General features: G+C 56.6%; 7 protein-coding genes across 7 annotated transcripts; 3 read left to right on the top strand and 4 right to left on the bottom strand.

Moving 5' to 3' along the window:
- Positions 1-44: 44 nt before the first annotated feature.
- CHGG_01511 (uncharacterized protein) lies at positions 45-1,863 on the bottom strand (the record flags this gene model as incomplete). Its single annotated transcript, XM_001220731.1, has 3 exons — positions 45-637; positions 706-1,608; positions 1,665-1,863. 3 exons carry the CDS (start codon positions 1,861-1,863, stop codon positions 45-47), a joined length of 1,695 nt encoding a protein of 564 aa, XP_001220732.1.
- An 872-nt stretch (positions 1,864-2,735) lies between these two features.
- Positions 2,736-4,226, bottom strand: CHGG_01510 (uncharacterized protein; the record flags this gene model as incomplete). Its single annotated transcript, XM_001220730.1, has 1 exon — positions 2,736-4,226. The coding sequence occupies one exon, from the start codon at positions 4,224-4,226 to the stop codon at positions 2,736-2,738; it is 1,491 nt and encodes a 496-aa protein (XP_001220731.1).
- A 1,089-nt stretch (positions 4,227-5,315) lies between these two features.
- Positions 5,316-6,848, top strand: CHGG_01509 (uncharacterized protein; the record flags this gene model as incomplete). Its single annotated transcript, XM_001220729.1, has 1 exon — positions 5,316-6,848. One exon carries the CDS (start codon positions 5,316-5,318, stop codon positions 6,846-6,848), a length of 1,533 nt encoding a protein of 510 aa, XP_001220730.1.
- Positions 6,849-7,350: 502 nt separating this feature from the next.
- CHGG_01508 (uncharacterized protein) lies at positions 7,351-9,512 on the bottom strand (the record flags this gene model as incomplete). Its single annotated transcript, XM_001220728.1, has 4 exons — positions 7,351-8,641; positions 8,698-8,774; positions 8,855-8,926; positions 9,405-9,512. 4 exons carry the CDS (start codon positions 9,510-9,512, stop codon positions 7,351-7,353), a joined length of 1,548 nt encoding a protein of 515 aa, XP_001220729.1.
- Positions 9,513-10,313: 801 nt separating this feature from the next.
- CHGG_01507 (uncharacterized protein) lies at positions 10,314-10,658 on the top strand (the record flags this gene model as incomplete). The annotated part of the gene is made up of 1 exon (XM_001220727.1): positions 10,314-10,658. The coding sequence occupies one exon, from the start codon at positions 10,314-10,316 to the stop codon at positions 10,656-10,658; it is 345 nt and encodes a 114-aa protein (XP_001220728.1).
- A 1,597-nt stretch (positions 10,659-12,255) lies between these two features.
- Positions 12,256-14,300, bottom strand: CHGG_01506 (uncharacterized protein; the record flags this gene model as incomplete). The annotated part of the gene is made up of 4 exons (XM_001220726.1): positions 12,256-12,459; positions 12,711-12,905; positions 12,974-13,629; positions 14,291-14,300. The coding sequence occupies 4 exons, from the start codon at positions 14,298-14,300 to the stop codon at positions 12,256-12,258; spliced, it is 1,065 nt and encodes a 354-aa protein (XP_001220727.1).
- Positions 14,301-17,234: 2,934 nt separating this feature from the next.
- CHGG_01505 (uncharacterized protein) lies at positions 17,235-18,852 on the top strand (the record flags this gene model as incomplete). The annotated part of the gene is made up of 5 exons (XM_001220725.1): positions 17,235-17,390; positions 17,451-17,897; positions 17,965-18,172; positions 18,241-18,595; positions 18,660-18,852. 5 exons carry the CDS (start codon positions 17,235-17,237, stop codon positions 18,850-18,852), a joined length of 1,359 nt encoding a protein of 452 aa, XP_001220726.1.
- Between the last annotated feature and the right edge of the window lie 574 nt (positions 18,853-19,426).

Here is a 19,426-nt window from a genome sequence, read left to right as displayed (position 1 = left end):
CACCTCCCCAATCCCTATCCAAGAACCACACGACCACAACCCCCTCACAACAAGCCATCCCCAAAAGCCCCCCTCGCCTCCTGTTCCAACACCCCCCTCCTCACCCGCCTCGCCTTCCACCCCACAAACCCCACCAGCACCACCCCGACCACCAGCCTCAGCACCAACAACAAGACATTCACCGGCACCGGATCGCCCCCAAACCTCTTCTCAAACAACCAATCCAACCCCTCCTGCGAAAAGTTCAGCACCCCGGCCAACGCAATCACCGCGCCATACACCGTCCCAAACGTCTCAAACCCAAACACCTTGGCCGCATAATCCGACACGGCCGTATAATAAAACGGGCGATACAGCACGAACAGCACGACATTTGCGTAGCCGGCCCAGGGGGCGCGGGGCACGATGCCGAGGGCGCCGATGGCGGTGGCGACGGCGACGAGCACGGCGAGCACGGTGGTGGTGGCGGTGTGGTCGAGCACCAGGCCGATGAGCGGGATGGCCGCGATGCCGCCGAGCGGGAGCGCCGCGTCGAAGAAGTGGTTGAGCGCGACGGCTTGCGGGAGCGAGCCGAAGAGGGATTCGTACTGGGAGCGGATGGTGGCGACGAAGAAGTTGATGCGCGTCATTTGGACCACTGTGCATTCTCTGCGTTAGTGGACAAGGAAAAGTGAGAAAGCGAGGGTGGGCAAGAAAAGTAGGTACCGGTGAAGAGACAGATGAGGATGAACCATGGCGATTTGATCTGCTCCCAGGCCGTGTATCCGTGCATGACGCCCCAGACGCCCGAGATCTCGTTAATATGCTCCTCACGCTCGGTCTGCTCGTCCGCCATGGCCGGGCCGAGGACGGTGTGAATGCCCTCGATCACGTCCACCCGGTGCTGGCGCTCCTCTTCCTGCAGCAGCGCCGTCTCCTCGTCCACCTGGTCATCGTACGGCCCCTGGTCCGCGGCGGCCGCGTGCAGCGGCTCTTCGATTTCCTGGACCAGCTCGCCCACCGTCTTGTACGACTGCGCCGGCATGAGCGTGACCTGCAGCATGGTAATAGCCACGGGGACGAGTAGATAGCCCATGAAGAAGCGTTGGTGGTTGAAGGCGCCATCCGTCCGCTGGTACACGATGCGGTAGAGCAGGAACAGCGCGCTCGACGCGTCAAAGGCGCCGGTCAAGAGCGCGAGTATGAGGCCCGAGTGGCGAGGGAAGGCGTTCGACAGCTGGAAGGACGAGATGTACGTAAAGGGGCCGCCCAGCGCCAGGCAGAGGTAGCCTAGCAGCAGACCATCGAATTGCAGCTGCTTCTCAAACGCCATCAACAGCGTCCCGGCCGCAAGGAACAGGCTCCCCAGCAGACCACAAGCCCTAGGACCATAGTGATCGAGGATCGCCCCGATAGGCAAGGCAGCCACGTTGGTTGCCACGGCCGCAACAGTGAACATCAGGTTGAGGTGCAGGTCAACGCAGGTGTCTTCGTCATCGGACAACTTATCCGCGGCGGCGCATATGTGCCTGTAAGCCCCTTCCGCTTTTAGCACGGGCTTGATGGCGGCGTAGCCAAAGACGACGCCGGCCCCAAAGAAGCAATAGACGACAGCGGCAGCTACTTGGACTATCTCGGTGTTAGTTGAGTGTTTTCCGAGAATGACTTCAGCACCATGGACTTACGCAATCGCTTCCACTTGGGGACTTTAAACGCTCCGACGGCGTGGAGCTGGTCGATGGTCGATGGAGGGTCCCATACTGACGGGAGAGGGTTGAACGTTAGCTTGCGGGCACGCGTGGATGCATCGGAACTCCTCCTGGACCGGACATCGGTGGGAACGATGGTGAAAGTCTCGATGGACGAGACACGGTGTAACGACATGATAGCCTTTGTTTTTTTAGACCAATAGACTACTAATAAAAAATAAGTTTAGAAGACTATGGGCAAAGAAGAATAAGACTGCAAGACTTCAGTGGGCCAGCGTGCTGTAAACAACCTGCGGCCAACAATGGTGCTGACCGGCACGGGGGTGGGTTCCGGTGCAGGGGCAATAACAAGGTTGGAGTGCAGGAACTTGGAACAGTTGACAGCCAGAGACGGGAATTGATGCGTACTTTCCTGCAGGGCCGATGTGGTATCGAACCTGGCCACTAACGAGGCAGGAAGGATCGAGAAGTGCCGGGATACCAGGATACACGGGAAGTGAAGACAGGTGAGTATATGACAAGACTTTTTGAAAATAACCCGACCTCAACACCACAGCTTGGTGTGTTGAGATATCTTAGGTAGTGTATGGATGCATGCACTTGCCCCTCCGCCACCTTTCCCCAAACGGAGTACGGGACATTGATGCATCAAAATCTGCTTGGGGTCACAAGCTCTGTAGCTTGACTCGGAATTTACAATCACCAACTCTTTTCGCCCTCCCAATCGTGCGTCGACTCAACGCAGAGGACGATGATGCAATGTTAGAAATGCAGCTGACCTGCCGAGTCTGCCCCGCTGAAGGACGGCTGGTCCCGCCACTGGTGGGAGCCCCACTTACGCCCGGACGGAGCAAAGTCCCCGAAGATCGGATCCACATCGACGGGCATCGGGGTAAGGTTTGTGGGTGTGTGTGTGTGTTGTGTGTGTGTCTCGGACGTTTGAATCCCTCTCGCGCCGTTGATATGCTCATAAAGGATGGAAACAACTCCATGCCATTTCGCTTCATTGATTATGGATTTCAGGCTCCTTATAACCGACCAGACGCTTCACAGCTCCATGTCCTGCCCGAGCCCTTCCTCCTGAATCCGCCTCAACCCGCCATTCTTCTCGTCATTCTCCTCCTTAAGTCTCGCCTCGACGTCATCCCGAATGGGGCCTAGGTCCGGCGGGATGATCGAGCTCTGCACGCTGGGCGCTTGCGCCACGAAGCGCAGCTGTTCCTGCACATGGGTGATAATCTCGCGCAGGCGCTTGTCCGAGTTGCGGTTGTGGCGCGGCTCGTTCAAGCTTTGCTCGAGCGAGGGGAACAGCGTGTCGTGGATGAAGTGCTCGCGCCACGGCGCGTGGTCCGGGATCGTCTCGGGAATCCGTGTGTCGGCGCCGATGGCGATGGCCGTCTCGTACGCCCACGCCCGCGCCACGTTGCGCGGCGTGTACCCGCCGCCCCCGAACACGATCATGGGGAGGCCTAGGCTCTTGCAGTACCTCACGCACGCGCCGTGGCCCTGCACGCGCAAGTTGAACCGGCCTAGGCGGTCGCCCGCTAGTGAATCGGCGCCGCACTGTAGGGCGATGGCGCTGGGCCGGTAACGCTCGTTGATGGAGCCGATGATGCTTTGGAAGAGCGTCTCGTACTGCTCATCCGTGATACCGTCCTGTAATGGTACGTTGATAGCGTGATGCGCTCCCGGGTTGTGTTCGCTCTTGGGTCCGTTGTCCTCGAGTGCGCCTGTGCCGGGAAAGAAGGTTTCCGGGTGATACTTGTGGAATGAGACAGTCATGACGCGGTCTGTCGAGAAAAAGGCCTCCTCGACGCCATCGCCGTGGTGCACGTCAATGTCGATATATAGTACGCGTGGGTGAGTGCGTAGTAATTGCAAGATGGCGAGCACAATGTCGTTGATGTAGCAGAAACCCGACGCCTCCTTCCTTTTGGCATGGTGTAGCCCACCTCCCCAGGCGATGGCGATGTCGGACTGTTTACTGGTAATCTTGCGGGCGGCATCGAGCGAGCAGCCCGCGGACATGGAGCAGTAGTTATAGAGCCCATGGAAGAGGGGACAGTCACTTCCGCCAAGGTTGAACTTCACATCCTTGCCGGGTTCCTCTATATCTTGCGGCTGGTCCTCTGGCGCTGCCGTCGCCAAGTAGTCAAGATACTCGCTCGAATGGAATGAATTGAGCTCCTCGTACGTCGCCTCCCGCGTCAAGTAGTTGTCCATGGCAAAGGGCATCCCATACGACGTGACCAGGCTCTTGGTCAGCGTCAGCCGCCACGGTTTCATGGGGTGCGTTTGCCCAAAGTGGTGTTTCTCCATCTCCGGCGTGGCGTGGTACGAGACGGTGTAGCCCTTCGGCCGGACGATGCCGTACTCCTGTGCCGCAAATTTCATCTTGTTGAAAAAGATGGCATTCTCACGGTCGTCGGCCTTGCCGAGTGGGAGGGCGTATTCCTCTACAACGGGTCCATCGGTTTCGATATGGTGGGGAAGGTAATTCGGCTTTGGGGGCCTATACCTGTAGGCGGAGGCATCCATAGCCGCACCCGAGACAGTTTTATCAGGTTACCGCGTGTTTGAATATGAAACGCGCTCTTCTGGGATGCCGGAATTGAAGATATTTTGGCTCTGGGATTGATGAGTTGCCGAGTTCCCCTTGAACAAGCTAAAGATACTTTAATTCGGCGCGCTGTGAGTATCTATAGTTGATCGTTGGACAAACCAAGGCTTTGAAACGAGTGAATGTAAAGTAAAGATGAAATTTGGTCGTCAATGTTAACTGTGTTGGCGAATAAACCGGTTGGTGATGGCGGGTCTCGGTGGTTGGAGCTGCATGGATTTGATGAATCTCTAACTGGCTAGCTAATTGAACACATGCACAAGCAAATGTCGTCCTCGATGTGGCCACCCACCCCCGGGGCCTAATGTACGCTAACCTTAATTCCGCTAGCCTCATGCGTTCCCTGCGCATCAGCCTTCCACAAAGCCCAGCCCCGCCGAGATTTTCAGGGCTTTGATTGGGGAGGCTGAGAACCGAACTTCTTCCGCTGTGAAACAAACGCGGGCTTCGGCGACAGGAAACAGCTATTCCTGCTTGCTCTCCACAAGAATCCGGCCTCGCCTTCCCAGCTCGATTCTCATCAATTTCGCGCCAACTCTCTCAAGCGACAGGGGTACGTGCTAGCCGGGGATCAGAAATTTCCCCTTTCGAGAGGTGAGCCTGTGGAATTCTCCTCTGTGAACCACATTTCTGCCGGACTTTTTTTTTCTGAGCAGTGCTGCCCTGCGTCATCCACTGAGATCTTGGCTTCGTTCTCCCTGCGCTTCACGATCCACGTTTTTGGTTCAACACTGCTTCCAAATAAAAAAGAAGAAAAAAAAAAGGCAAAAAAAAAAAAGAAAAAGAAAAGGAAACGATACACCGTGGTTGTTATCCGATCAAGTTTATCATTCTATTATATCCTGCTTTCGGCATCTTGTGTTTCTCTGTTCTTATAGCAGTGCCCCGGTTGTCTCTTGAGCCGGGTAGACTTTGGAGTGGGGCAGTCGCTATCACAAGCTTCTAGTCCGGCTTCATAACGGGGTGCCACGAAGGCAGTGCATACGCCGTACGGCGCGTTAACAGCCATGCCTAGAGACGATTTATCCATCGACTTCGTCCGGAAGATGCCGCCGGTCGAAGCGGCCGATCCGGCACTCGTCCTCGACGAGTATTTCAACAGAACCCAAAACTTCCCCGAGGAACTGCGCTTCGTGCAGGAGGAGATCGCAGAGAAGGACCGTCAATATAAGGAGTTGATACAGGAGATCGAAGATCGGGATGGGCGAATACAAAAGTGGATTAAGGCTCACGGTAGCCACCACCTAAACCCAAAAGAGGAGGAATACCGGACAACCATAAGGAAGAACTATGCGCAGGCAGAGCAACTCTCGAACGAGAAGATCGCCCTAACACAGAAACTGCTACATAATATGGACAAGCACACCCGTCAGCTCGATATGCAGATCAAGATGCTCTACGACCGTGGCGAGCCCGGCTTTACCGACCCGGATGAACTCCCCTCTCTCATCCGCTCGAGCGCTGCGAACGTAACGACCGGGATCGGCGGCCCCCGAGGCGCTAATGGGACGACTCCCGCTACCTCGGCGCTCAACAACCTAGCAAGTGGCACGCAGGTGCGGGCAGCGAACGCCCAGGTGCGCCACGCCCAAGCACAACAACACGGCTCGGCGTCCGCGCCAGCGACCCCGGCAGCGAGCATGATCATGAACCGCCAGGCGCGAGAGAGCTCGGCCGGCCCCGCAACTAAACGCATGCCCCGATCCAACAGCGGCTTAGGCACCCTCCCCGCAACATCCAGCGGGCTTGCCCGCCACTCCTCGCTCGGACCTGGGACGCCCAAGGGCCACCAGACAGCCACCGGTGTTCAGCGCGCCGGTAGCGCTGGGCCGCGCGCCACATCCAAGGGCTCCCTCGCGGGCGGGTCCCGTAAGGCGGGCACCCCGTCCAGCACATCCGGCCGTAAGAAAGGCACCCCCGCGGCGGGCAGCACCATCAACAAGTCCGGCCTGTCCCGCGTCAAACGCGCCGCCAAGAACTCGCCCTCCTCCGCCGCCGAAAGCGAACTCTCCGACGCCGACTCGGCCAGCGACTCGGCCAGCGACACACGCACAGGCGGGCGCGGGACGCCAGCCGCCTCCTTCTCGCGCTCCACCTCCAACCAAGCCGCACTCCCCACCCCCTCCGGCGTCCGCGAGGCCAGCAACCCCCACCGCCGCACACCCTCAGGCCCCAGCGCCGCAGCATCCAACCACCACCCACCCCACAGCGGCGGCAGCGGCAGCGGCGGCGGCGGAGGCGGAGGCGGGGAGCGCCAGCACGGCACGCGGCCCAGCCCACACCCCCGCGGCGGCGGGGGCGGGGGCGGGGGCGGGGGCGGGGTCAAGGACGAGGACGACCTGATGGACGTGGACGACGACGAGGCCGTGGACGACCGCAAGTACTGCTCGTGCCAGAACCTCAGCTTCGGCAACATGGTGGCGTGCGACAACGATCACTGCCCCTACGAGTGGTTCCACTGGGGCTGCGTGGGGCTCAAGAACGAGCCGAACGGCACGTGGTACTGCCCCGAGTGCAGCGAGAAGCTGAGGAAGCGGTAGGTGGGTGGCCTGGTTGTTTTTGTTTGTTTACTTTGGGTTATTTGTGGCAGAGCTTAGCTGGTCATGGTTGCGAGGTGGGTTACAATAGAAGCGTTTTACTGGGGGCCTAGTCTATCGGGTTGACGGTTGAGTACAAGCAAGAGTCGAATAAGCCATGTGCTCAAAACACTGTCAAACAGATTGCGACCCCTCTCTGTTGATAAGTAGGATCATAGCACGATATACTAAAGATGATTCAACTGCGCTTGGTTGTCTCAACTACAAATGTCTATTGGTGGTAGGTGGCAGGCGGCATCTCCCATCCACCTGTTACTCTGCCATCCGGCCGAGAGCCGAGCAGACGACACCATACCGTCACATTAACCATCCCGTTTTTCCACCCTTCAAAAAGCGTATGCAAAGGCCGCGATATTATAACTTGTTCGGCACAACAAAGCAGAAGAACAAAACCCGTCCCCTCGTGCCCGGAAAAAACACACACGCCAAGCTGACCAGAGCGCCTTTAATGCTCAAGCAGGCGCAAGCTACCCTGGACAACGACGTTCTCGAGGATCGATCCGGGCGGGATGTCGATGGTCTGGCCCTCGGTGGCGACAATGATGACGGTGCCCTTGAGGGTGACGCCACGTCCTAGGTTGACGGCGCCCGTGATTGTCAAGTGGTCGAGCTCGATGATCTTGGGAATGCTGGGAATACGCTTCTGGAAATCGGAGACCTTCTTAAAGTCACCGCCGAGCTTAATCAGCGGGGCATCGCCGAAGCGGTTCGCGCTCATTTGCAGCTGGCCATGCTTGACCGTGTACAGATCCGACTTGACGAGCATCAGGTCGGAGCACGTCTTGACGGGCAAGAAGCGGCGGCGGGGGACGTTGACACCGTGGGCGTTCTTGAAGTGCTTGATGGCGGCACCGACGGCGGTCTCGAGCTGCAGAATGCTAATGTCCGACTCGCCCTTCTTGTCGCCGGGGATCGTCTTGCCGTTGGGGATGATCTCCATCTCGAGCTCGTCGTTCTCCACGACGCGCTTGATGGCCTTCAAGTTCATCCAGATGTTGTTGGTGTTGAAGTACTTGAACTTCTTGATCGACTTGAACTCGTTGACGTGCTCCTTGGGGACCTGCGCGATTTCGAGCAGGCGCACGCTGCCCTCGTAGTCGATGATGGTGCCACCCTTGACATCCGCCTTGGTCTTGTTGGTAAGCTCCATGATGTACTCTGCCTCGCTCTCGACCATGTGCTGCAGAATGCGGAGGTCAACCACGGCACCGAGGTTGTCTGCGTTAGAGAGAAAAATGATCTCGATGCCGCGATCAAGCAGCTTGTCGAGAATGCCCGAGTTGTACAGCGACTCGAAAACGTCACCGTGTCCGGGCGGGTACCAGTCATGGACGGCCGAGTCGACCGACTTGGGCACGGGGAGGAGCGAGTCCTTATAGATTCTGGGGTACCGGGACTGGTTGAAGGTGAGAACGTTCACGTTGTGGCCCTCGTACTTCTTGATGATGGCCGCGGTGTCCTCGTCCGTGTTGAACGAGTTCATGAGGAGAATTGGCACGTTGGAGCCATATGTGCGGTTGAGGTACTCGACTTGACGGACCGACATGTCCAGGAAGGACATGCCATCGCGGACTTCAATGACCGATTTGGGACCGACGCAACCCATAGACGTTCCCAGGCCACCGTTGAGCTTCAGAACGGCGAGCTTGTTGAGGAAGTTGACCGACTCAGAATTGGCGAGGTCGTCATAGTCGACGACTTGGCCCTCGGCAGGCGGCGCGATGCGGTCCCATGAGCTGCATTAATAGAATCTATCAGCCTCGTTCCGGCGTTTGACGTGAAAAGCACCTACACTTCGTTGCCCTTAGCCTTGTCATTCAAGTACCGGCGGAAGAGCGAGAAAAAGTTGTCCATTTCGGTCTCGAACAACTGTGTATATTGTTAGACCGTGTCTCGTTCCGGTTGCTGTATCCATTTCGACTTGCCTTCTTCTCTCTCGGGTCCTTCACCGTCTCGGCCAGGTTGGTGAGCGCATTGCGCATTTGGGCGGCGGCGATGTTGGTCGAGGTGTTCTCGAAAGCCTGGGGGGGAGTTGGTGGTTAGCCTGACATTGTTGTCCCCAAAGTGCCAAGTCAGGGGAGGTGAGAATCAACATCGGCACCCATGCCCGTCGCCCGTCGTCTGTACTGTCCCTCCGTTGCCATCATGATTCAATCACAAGGGGAGTTTCTCCAAGCAGACATGCTTCAACCTAGGTCCCAGGGGCCGATTGCCAAAGTCCTAGTGTTCTCTCAAGCAGCTTGGGGTTGGGGGCATCGGAGCGACCCGTCCCCTAACTGCCATAGTTCATGAGGCCCCTTGAAAAGATCGGACGGCGGCGGTTGCCCCACGTATCCAAGCTGTTCCTCTGACGAACATGCAATGCAAGGGGGCTAAGCCACCGCTCCGTGTCACCGGCAACACAGCTGCACGCTCGGCCCTCCATTCCACGATGCCTCAGACATCCCCAACAGACGACGGCCCAAAAAAAGAGCTAAGGAATGTGTGTTTGGGACTCACCATGTGGGATCTTGTCTTGCCATGGTGCCTCTTGGCAAACTCGGCCTCATCGCCGTTCCCAGGCTTGAGGTGGGAAGGCAGGGCACTCTTAATTGTTTGCGCCGCCATTTTTGCTGTGGTAGTTTGTCGGGTCGGTTGCCACAAGGTTGAGAGAGTTGGTTGGAGGTTGAAGATAAAGTTCGGGCCCGGTCAACCACAGGAAGCGGAGTTCGGGTCGCGTTTGTACTCGAGGATCGTGAGACAAGTCTGGTGACAAGACACAAGTGCGAAGTGGGAAGGGGCTGTTTGACAGGATAAATTAGCCGATTGACGTAATGATGGGTTGGTAGGGAACCTTGTGGCCGAAGTGGGATCGACTGGATCAACCCCTCCTTCCTGTGGTGGAACTGCGAAATGTAGCAGTGATTTGGCAGAGCTCGGGTTGCGGGGCTTTGTTTGGAGGGGAAGCTCGAACACAGCTTGGCAAAACTCACAATTTTGGTCGTCAAGGTTGCTGTAACAACTCGCGATATCTACACAAAGAGGCGAGAGGAAACTCAAACCACAAGTCTCGAGAGAAACAAGGAGGGAAGGACGATGAGGTGAGAGAAAGGCGGTCGGGTGGCCCCAAAGGTTCCCGCCCCTGGGAATTGGATGCTTTTATCGTTTCCCACCGATCGCCAAAGCTCCCCTTGTCAGTCGTGTTAGTGGATCAGGTATTTCGGTTGCCGCTTGTCAAACCAGGATCAGACACAACAGTTGGTCTTTGGTGGCGCAGGTTGCCGTAATACGATCCCGTTGCAACGGTGCTTCAAACGGTGGATTATGATGTGTCGAGGTGACCCATGGCGTTCTATTGCATTTTCACTCATGAGTACCGTTTGCCGGGACCGATACGGCGTTGTAACAAGGGATAACTACAACCAAATGATGCCTCGACGGCATGCAACCCTCGAGCTGGACTCTAGCCGTCTCCCTCGGCAGGTTGCAGTGATTGTCGAGGATCGGGTGATTTACTCGCGGCAGGATGCCGGGTGGCAAACGCTCGCCTCTGCCACATGGAAGTTGTTCCAGGTTGCTTCTTCCATCCCACCTGAGCCTCCCCCTTGTGCCGCTGGGCATCAACTTTCGAGGTGCCAGGTCGAGAGACATGGGACGCTAACAGAGGCACCGAGAAGCCCCTCCAAGCTTGGCCCAGACCTAGGAGACCCCCTGTTGAATAAAACCCGAAAGGCTACCTCATGCACTCAGCCCAACGCGACGGGAACTAAATAAATCACAAATGTGGCTCGCCATCATCACCCAAGGTCCACCACTTATTGACTGGGAAATTTGCGGTGTCTCCTTTGGGAATCAGGCGCTCCAATAATTCCTAGGTTGAGGAGCTGTTTCGTGTTCCAGTTCTGATTCTGAGCACTAAGTTGTTCGTCGCACCTGCCTCGCAAGTGGGAGCTTGGCGTGGTGGCTGCCAACTGGTAAATGCACACCTCCTGGCAGGAGCGACACTCGGGTTTGTTAGGAGGAAGGGACTGGTGGGCTCGGCCCTTCAGCTTCTTAGCGAAGACAAAGGTGTGGTGGCGAGACCAAGCAAAACCTCGCATCAACGTTGTATCCCAGGAAAAAATATCTCATCATCTCTCCTTTTCCTTCGGGCCTTGTTTCTTTCTTGCCGAGCTCCACCCCGCTTTGATTGATGCATCCACGCAGAGAATGAAAGTTGCCCGCATCGCCTCTGTGATGGGTCCCCCCGACATTTTACAAAAGTACGAAGTACCTACGTTTGTTGCATTGCAGCAATGATTTGGACCGCCAGTTCAGGTGACCTGACCCACGTGGGGAAAACGGGGGAGTTGCTTTGTCTTGTCCAGGTTGAAGATCGACTATGAGACACGGCAGGCACTCGGCACCTCCCGGGACACCTCAAACACTGAGCCGCATTCTCCCGTCTTCAAACATGGGGGGGATTCGATGGTAGCCACTCTCCGCTGGGCAAGCCATCTTCGTGTGAAATACTGGTTGAAAATTGGCCAAACAAAGCTACGCTAGCTTCGGGAGGGATAGCTGTATGTGGTATACCAACAAACCGCACCGCAACGTTTTTCATCGCATTTCAAGCTGACGTTGAACATGAAAGCATTGCCGAGAGCCGCCAGGGGGTTCTCAGGGACCCCTCGTTCGGACCACCGCTTTTCGGATTGGCCAAGACGCCCGGCCCCACTCCGGCCGAGAACCCATCATCGCCCACCGCCATCGCCGGGCATCGAGTCGGTGAAGGTTGCTCTGCCCTGAGCCGTTTCCGACTGACGTCTCCGGCTCGCATCCCCGCTACTTACTTTACCGCTAAGTCTTGCATTGCATTGCAGCTGCCAACGCATGCGTTGACCACCCGGGAAATACACAGTATCTCCATCAACTCTTCTTCAGACGGGCCACCCCTGAACCCGGGATTCCTAATCCGTGGCTAGAGTCCCATAACTACAACACTCGTCGTCGACATTGATCATCAAGGCCCATGGGCAGTTTTCCAAAGGATCTGCCGTACTGGCAGGTCAACATCCCCGACCATCTGAGGACCGCCGAGTGCCCCGACTTTCTTCGCAACCTCACGGACAAGGATCGCGGTATCATCAGCACACCGGACAGCGAATATGAGATCGACTCCTGGGCTGTGGTACAGGGAAAGGTGTCACAGAACCGGCTTGAGCTTTTCCAACGGGTCCCGTCCGAACTCCGCCGGTATCTGGGCTTTACATGGAAGCTCAGGCAAGACTATGGCAGCGTCATGAATTTCATTTTAACACAACGGCTGCGATGGACCATGCCGATCACGCCGAAGGGTCGTCCGTTTGAGTTTGACGACGACGTTAGGGTGCTAAGGAATGACTGGCCTTACGGTATCGATAAGCGAATCGTGCACCTCGTCGTCTGGACCAAGTTTGCCCTTGAGGAGGACCCAGCGACGGGGGATCTGACTGACGCGGCACGGGCCGAGATCGACTCCTACGTTCGCAAGACATTCTCCAAAATGCTTCCCGATCATGTTGGTTGCGCTGACCTCTATGGCTTCGTGGTGACGCTGACAGACAACAGGTTATTTGGTTCAAGAACTGGGCTTCGCTCAAGTCTGTAAAATCAGTGGAACACTTTCACGTAATGTTGTTTGATCCAAACATGGAGTTTGTCGATGAGATAACCAACGGCGACGTCCCTCTATGCGAGAAGGAATGAACCGGCGCCCCGGTTTTAGGATTACTCGTAGACGTTCCCAGCCGAGTAGACATTAGACAGCGAGACAAAGGTGCATTATCGCGGCTACGATCTGCCTACCGCCCTCTGCCTTTCGAGAGACTCCCACGTTGTCCGAACCTCCACAATGGGGCAGTCCGCCATCGGGACCGCGGTGGGCTTCTCCATCCGAATACAGACCTGCCAGCCGTCCTCCCTCCAGCGTGAAGCTAGAACAGCCTCTGTTAGATGAGCGCCCAGAGCCTCAAGCGTTTCGAAGGATGATGCGTCCATTGCCTAAAATCCGTGTCAGCAACACATTTTCGGCCGCGCTCGCTACGGGGCGTTTCAATGAGTGAACTTACCGTCACAACGTCGCGCTCAATATCGGTATACGCATCCTCCCCCCTCGTAAACCCCTCGACCGTGACCGTCGCGATCACGAACTGTTTCGCCAGCCTCTCATTCGCATTCACCCCAACCAGCGTCGGCACCTTCAGTCGACTAACCTCCAACGCCATCGCCCTCCCCTCCATCTCGCCTCGTTCGGCAGCATTGAACACTGCGCTCGCCGTCAACCGCACCCCGTCCCCAAGAAGCGACGCCTTCGGCAGCACCACGGTAACGGACAACAGCCGCACCTTGTTCAGATCCAAAAAAGCCGCCGTAGCATCCCCATCCCGAACCCGCCCATCAAGCTCCAACCCCGTCAAATCCCCCCACACCCTCCCCAACACATCCCTCAGACTCCTTTCCCCCTCGACCCCAACCTTACTCCCCTCCCCCACCTCCGCCGCCACCTCTCCCTCAAACCTCGCCACACTCCCCAGCACCGCCTTACTCAACGTGCCATAATGCACCGTATCGTCGCCCAGAGCATCGCGCGCCGACGCCGCCGCAAAGGGCGCGTGGAAGGCCACCTCGGCCGAGACGGTGCAGGGCTGGGCCTTGCGCGCGCGGCCCCAGGCGTCGTGTCCCGCGTGCTGCAGGGGCGTGGTCGTGGACAGGTTGCGGATGGAGACTGTGGCGGGGGGGTCGGGGGCCAGGGCGCGGAGGCGGGGGTGGGTTAGGAGGGGGGTGGGGGGTGGTTGGGGGTTTGGTTTGGGGGGGCATGGTGAGGAGTTTTTGTTTTTTGTTTTTGGGGATGGGTTATGGTGGTTGTGGTGGTTTGTGGTGATTGTGATTGTGGTTGTGGTTGGGGTGTGTAGATGATGGAGAGGGCTGTTTTTCGGAGAGTTGTTGAGTCGTTTGTTTTCCCTTTTTTGAAAGGTTGCGAGGTCGGAGACGTGGAGGTTGTGTGACACGGGTAGCAGCCTGGGTGGTGGGCCTCAAACGGACAACTCAGGAAGGTGACGGAATAACCTCGAAATTAATGAGGATGAGGATGATGGTTTGGTTCACTCAAGGGCAAGCGTCACAGCAACTTTGGAAGCGGAGTGAGTTGGATGGGTCATGAAGAAGGGTGAGGATACATGGCAAAAGTGAAGGTAACTCGCGGGTTAGGGTTGTTGGTGGAGGAATTCTTTGGGGTGTTATTTCCACCACAACTTCTAACTAGCGGCTAAGTAAGTTGGTAGTTAGAGCTAACATCTCGCCTCTCTTTCCATTGTAACATAGTCAACCGATTTAATTTACAAAGGTCAGTTCCTGGGCGGTAGCGTAAACTATACAACCGTACATACATATCGACATCCCGACGTATCAAGAACAACAGTCGCATTACCTAAGTCGGTACCTATCTTCTTGAGAGAGGCTGTCGCCGAGCAGGTACTCAGGCACATTACTATGGTCTTCTTGCTATTTTAGATGGTAATAGCTTTTCTCAAACCTGCGTCTTTCTACATGAAAAGTACGGAAGAGAAACCATTCTCCGGCCCATACACTGTGTCTTAGTGATGGAGAGGGCCGCCGCGGTTCACCAAAGCGCCGGCCGAAAAGCCAGAAAATACTAAGGATCAACAGAGGAAGCTATGAGCGTACAAGAAGATATAACCAGCCGGGTTCCTCTTCGAGCCGAGTACAGTGTACCTCAAATACACCTTAAGGCGAAGTAAGACCTAGGCAGGTTTCCATCTGATCTCAACCCAGAACCATACCCAACGCCCTGAGGCTCCGGCACCTTTTTGGCACCTTATATACCAGATCTGCACTCGCACTATCACCGCCTCCTCCCAATTGAAGTCAAACACTGGTTTGGCTCAGCGGTATTGGGAGGAGGACCGGTTCGACACCAATCGAAATCGGACCGGTTCGACTCCCCTCGCGGCGCAAAATCCTAATTTTCAGGATTTTCGTAGCTACCAACCTTTATTCGACCGGCGAATGGGGCTTGGTGGTGAGCTTTTTGTTTTCTCTCCTACTTCGGTTTTTTTTTTTTTTTTTTTTTTTTTTTTTAATTCCACTCGCTCCGAGCTAGGGGGATTTGGGAATTTGAAAGAAAAAAAAGCCCACCCATTGCCTCAGCCAAACCTACCTCTGAGTTAGCCAGCCTAATTGTTACTGAGGGAAGGAACGCAGGAGCAAGCTAAAGAGATTGCTGCGGCACCACCATGAACTCACGTAATTGACACCTCGGGATAACGGCGACTTTTTCAATTCGACAATAGAGAGATTTCTGTCACCATCAATTCAAGCGAGGATATCGAGCACCATCGCACGATGAACATAATAGGAATTATGACCTGCTCCTCATGTCGCCAAACCACAACGAGTTGGAAAGAGAGAGAGCAAAAGAGGAAACTTGAACTCATTCCGACGCTCCATTATTCGCACGATTCCCTCCGTACAAAGTCAGGGTGGGTACTCATGTGCGGCAACACGGCAGCAACATATTGTCTAGGCGTGATAAGACTGACCCGCTGATATGATATTAGGCCGCCCTGGGTTGAAATTTAATAAGACGCAGGAGTACGAGAAAGGATCTGGTATTGATGCTACACGGTTGGTTGGGTATGGGGGCATGCAACCGACAACGGTTTTGGGCCTCGTTATCACCCCGTTGCCGACCCATACATCGTTTGTGCAGCTATGGTTCTCGTATATCGGCACATGCTGACGTGTTTTGTCTTGAGTGTGCTCGCAGATCCGGGACTGCAACCCGTGCTGCAAAGAGACGAGCAACGGGAACTCGCCGCGATCTCTCTCAGTTAATTCCCGCAACCTCTGAGAAAGTATTTGTTCTGAAGCTCCCGTCCCTTTATTATCCGCCCCGGGTATTCGGGCTCTTCATCCAAGACCTCGCAGGTGATGTGGGAAGGCCAAGACACAGTAAGCTTTCATGGCTTTGCGGTATTCCTGGTTATCTTTATTGGCGGAAATCAAGCATCCTCGGCATCTCGAAATGGCCAGGCGCCCGTGCCTCCTCCATGGCGGCCCCATGTTGACTCCGGCTCGGCGGCGGGGGAATGTTTGATGGAAGGATGGCTGTGGGGCCTTCGTTCTGCCGATCTCAGCCGTTGAATAACGCGTGCAATGCATCAACTCCACCCTCCGAAGCGCTCTTGACGGTATACGTCGTTGGTCATCCGTTCTCTAATGCACTCGGCCCGCAGTCCATCTCCCAGCCGCCTCGCTACCGACTCCGGCCGGGAAGTGAGGCCGAAGCCGCGTGAGGAGGGATAATAGCCGCCGGCGGCCGAGGGTTGACGTCTTAATTGCAACTGGGTGTACCAGTGGGGGGGGAAGAAGGAAAACCGGGGCAGACGTCATGCCTGCGGCTCTCCGGGGGTATTTGGTCGCGACTGTGTAGGGGGGCGCAGTGTTCCTGCGTTCGGTGTGTTACTCCCGCGTTAACAACAAGGGTTCTCGATTGCGGCGGCTCGCGCGTGCAATCAATCGCCTGCCCCTTTGAGGAATGGGAGCCGCCGCTTCATATTGGATACACCTCCAAGTCCAGGTTTCAGGTTTTCGAGTCGTCTTGCCCAGACGCCGATCTGAGCTTAACCGGTCAACTCGGTAGATCTCCTCCCGGAAATCCGCAATCTGCCTATTTTGTTCAGGCAATCAGAGCCGCAATGCACCGGACGGTCCCTGACGGTCGGGCTGCGATCGACGGGTCGACAGCGATTGGGGGTCGGAGTTTGGAAGACAACCCGACGCTGACATGCTGGAAAGAGAAGAGGAGGACTGGCAGACATCGAACGACCTGACCCGATGCGGTCCACCCCCTTACGCCCCCGGTCAAACCACCGAGCAAGCCCGGGAGATCGTCCCGTGTCGAACCCCCGGCGCAACACCGTCCGGCAGTGCAAGCGACATGGACCTGGGCCCGCAGCTCGCTCGTGGTTGGGCCGAAGAAACCATCAACGCCGTTATGCCCCACGATGGGAGCCGCCTCGTCAGCGTGGGGAGCGTGGCAACGAATAGGGGATCTCGGGACGAGACTCAGATTCCCCTGTTTAGTGCCGTTTCCCCAGGTTCCGTCGTTCAACAGGAAAGACAAGAGCCGATCTGGGGAAGAAACTTGCTCGTCGTAAACCCCTGGGGAAAGATCTCGAGTGGATCTGGGGCATCAAGAGGGACGTATAAAGGGGAGAGACCTCCCCGGCCGTTCAAGTCAGAAGGGAGAGAAGCATCCTCAGTGTTCGCTCAGTTCAATCCTTAGCAGTCCATCTACAGCCCGCCACCATGTACAGGCAGGTCGCTACCGCTCTCTCCTTCGCCAGCCTCGTGCTCGGCCAGCAAGTCGGCACCCTGACGGCCGAGACTCACCCCTCGCTCCCCATCGAGGTGTGCACGGCTCCCGGTTCCTGCACCAAGGAGGACACCACCGTGGTCCTTGACGTAAGTGGCTTTGGCTTCGCTCTCTTCGGTAAACCAGCAAGTCACTGACTTCCCACTCAGGCCAACTGGCGCTGGACTCACGTCACTGACGGCTACACCAACTGCTACACGGGCAACGCGTGGAACGAGACTGCGTGCCCCGATGGCAAGACCTGCGCGGCCAACTGCGCCATCGATGGTGCCGAGTATGAGAAGACCTACGGCATCACGACGCCCGAGGAAGGCGCGCTCCGCCTCAACTTCGTCACCGAATCCAACGTCGGCTCGCGCGTCTACCTGATGGCCGGCGAGGACAAGTACCGCCTCTTCAACCTCCTCAACAAGGAGTTCACCATGGACGTGGACGTCTCCAACCTCCCTTGCGGCCTGAACGGCGCCGTCTACTTCAGCGAGATGGACGAAGACGGTGGCATGTCCCGCTTCGAGGGCAACAAGGCCGGCGCCAAGTACGGCACCGGTTACTGCGACTCGCAGTGCCCCCGTGACATCAAGTTCATCAACGGCGAGGTAAGCAATTCCATTCTTCGCCTACAGTCACGATTTCTCGATCCAGGCTTGCTAACCCCATGAACAGGCCAACTCTGAAGGCTGGGGTGGCGAGGACGGCAACTCGGGCACCGGCAAGTACGGCACCTGCTGCGCCGAGATGGACATCTGGGAGGCCAACCTTGACGCCACCGCGTACACCCCCCACCCGTGCAAGGTCACCGAGCAGACCAGGTGCGAGGACGACACCGAGTGCGGCGCTGGTGACGCTCGCTACGAGGGCCTGTGCGACAGGGGTAAGTTGCAAAAGACAATACTACCACTCTCCCCTTTCTTTTTGACGGTGCTGACAACAGCCCCGCAGACGGCTGCGACTTCAACAGCTTCCGCCTCGGCAACAAGGAGTTCTACGGCCCGGAGAAGACGGTCGACACCAGCAAGCCCTTCACCCTCGTGACCCAGTTCGTCACCGCCGACGGCACCGACACGGGCGCCCTCCAGAGCATCCGCCGCTTCTACGTCCAGGACGGCACCGTCATCCCCAACTCGGAGACCGTCGTCGAGGGCGTCGACCCCACCAACGAAATCACCGACGACTTCTGCGCCCAGCAGAAGACCGCCTTCGGTGACAACAACCACTTCAAGACCATCGGTGGCCTGCCCGCCATGGGCAAGTCGCTCGAGAAGATGGTCCTCGTCCTCTCCATCTGGGATGACCAGTAAGCTTTTCCCCTCACCCCCGCCCCCACGATACACAAATATTAACATATCCCTTTCCCTCAGCGCCGTCTACATGAACTGGCTCGACAGCAACTACCCCACCGACGCCGACCCGACCAAGCCCGGTGTTGCCCGCGGCCGCTGCGACCCCGAGGCCGGTGTGCCCGAGACCGTCGAGGCCGCCCACCCGGACGCCTACGTCATCTACTCCAACATCAAGATTGGTGCCCTCAACTCCACCTTCGCCGCCGCTTAAATGGATTTAAGACACGGACGGTGTGCTGGGTAGGCTGGCTGGCTGGCTGGCTGTTTTGCTGTGCTGTGCTGTGCTGTGTGGTTTTGGGTTCGGGTATATATATACTAGATGGGGGTGCATGTATATAGAGTTGCTCTTGTATGAGGGCTAACAGCGCCGATTATTTGTGGTGCAATAGATTCCGAGTCTGCTTTTTATGCCTTGTGTCTTGCTGTGACCTGCGATTGTGTGATACTTTGCGCCCGGGCTCTGGGCGTTTACTCTACCGTTAAGCACCAAGCGGCTTGGTGTTCCGCGGTTATGACGTTGTTATTAAGAAAACTGTGAAGCACCGAGCATGGAGCTAGGTGGAGCGTTGGTGGCCGATGGCTTATTGATCATGCGAACGAGTTTGATAGGGAGAGGGATATTATCGAGAACAACGACATTGACAAGAAGGATCACTTTGGCGAGGAGAAATATGTTAGTAAAAAGATTGACTCAAAAAAAAGAAAGGGAAAAGAAAACGACTTGAGAAACTAGAAAGAGAGCGAAGTTGATAAACACCTCGAAGGAAAACAAACTTAAAAGGAGA

The sequence above is a fragment of the Chaetomium globosum genome, genomic scaffold (assembly GCF_000143365.1).
Source record: "Chaetomium globosum CBS 148.51 scaffold_1 genomic scaffold, whole genome shotgun sequence".
Classification (NCBI taxonomy): domain Eukaryota; kingdom Fungi; phylum Ascomycota; class Sordariomycetes; order Sordariales; family Chaetomiaceae; genus Chaetomium; species Chaetomium globosum.
The sequence above is the reverse complement of the archived record's forward strand: the minus strand, read 5'-3'. Positions and strand labels throughout refer to the sequence as shown.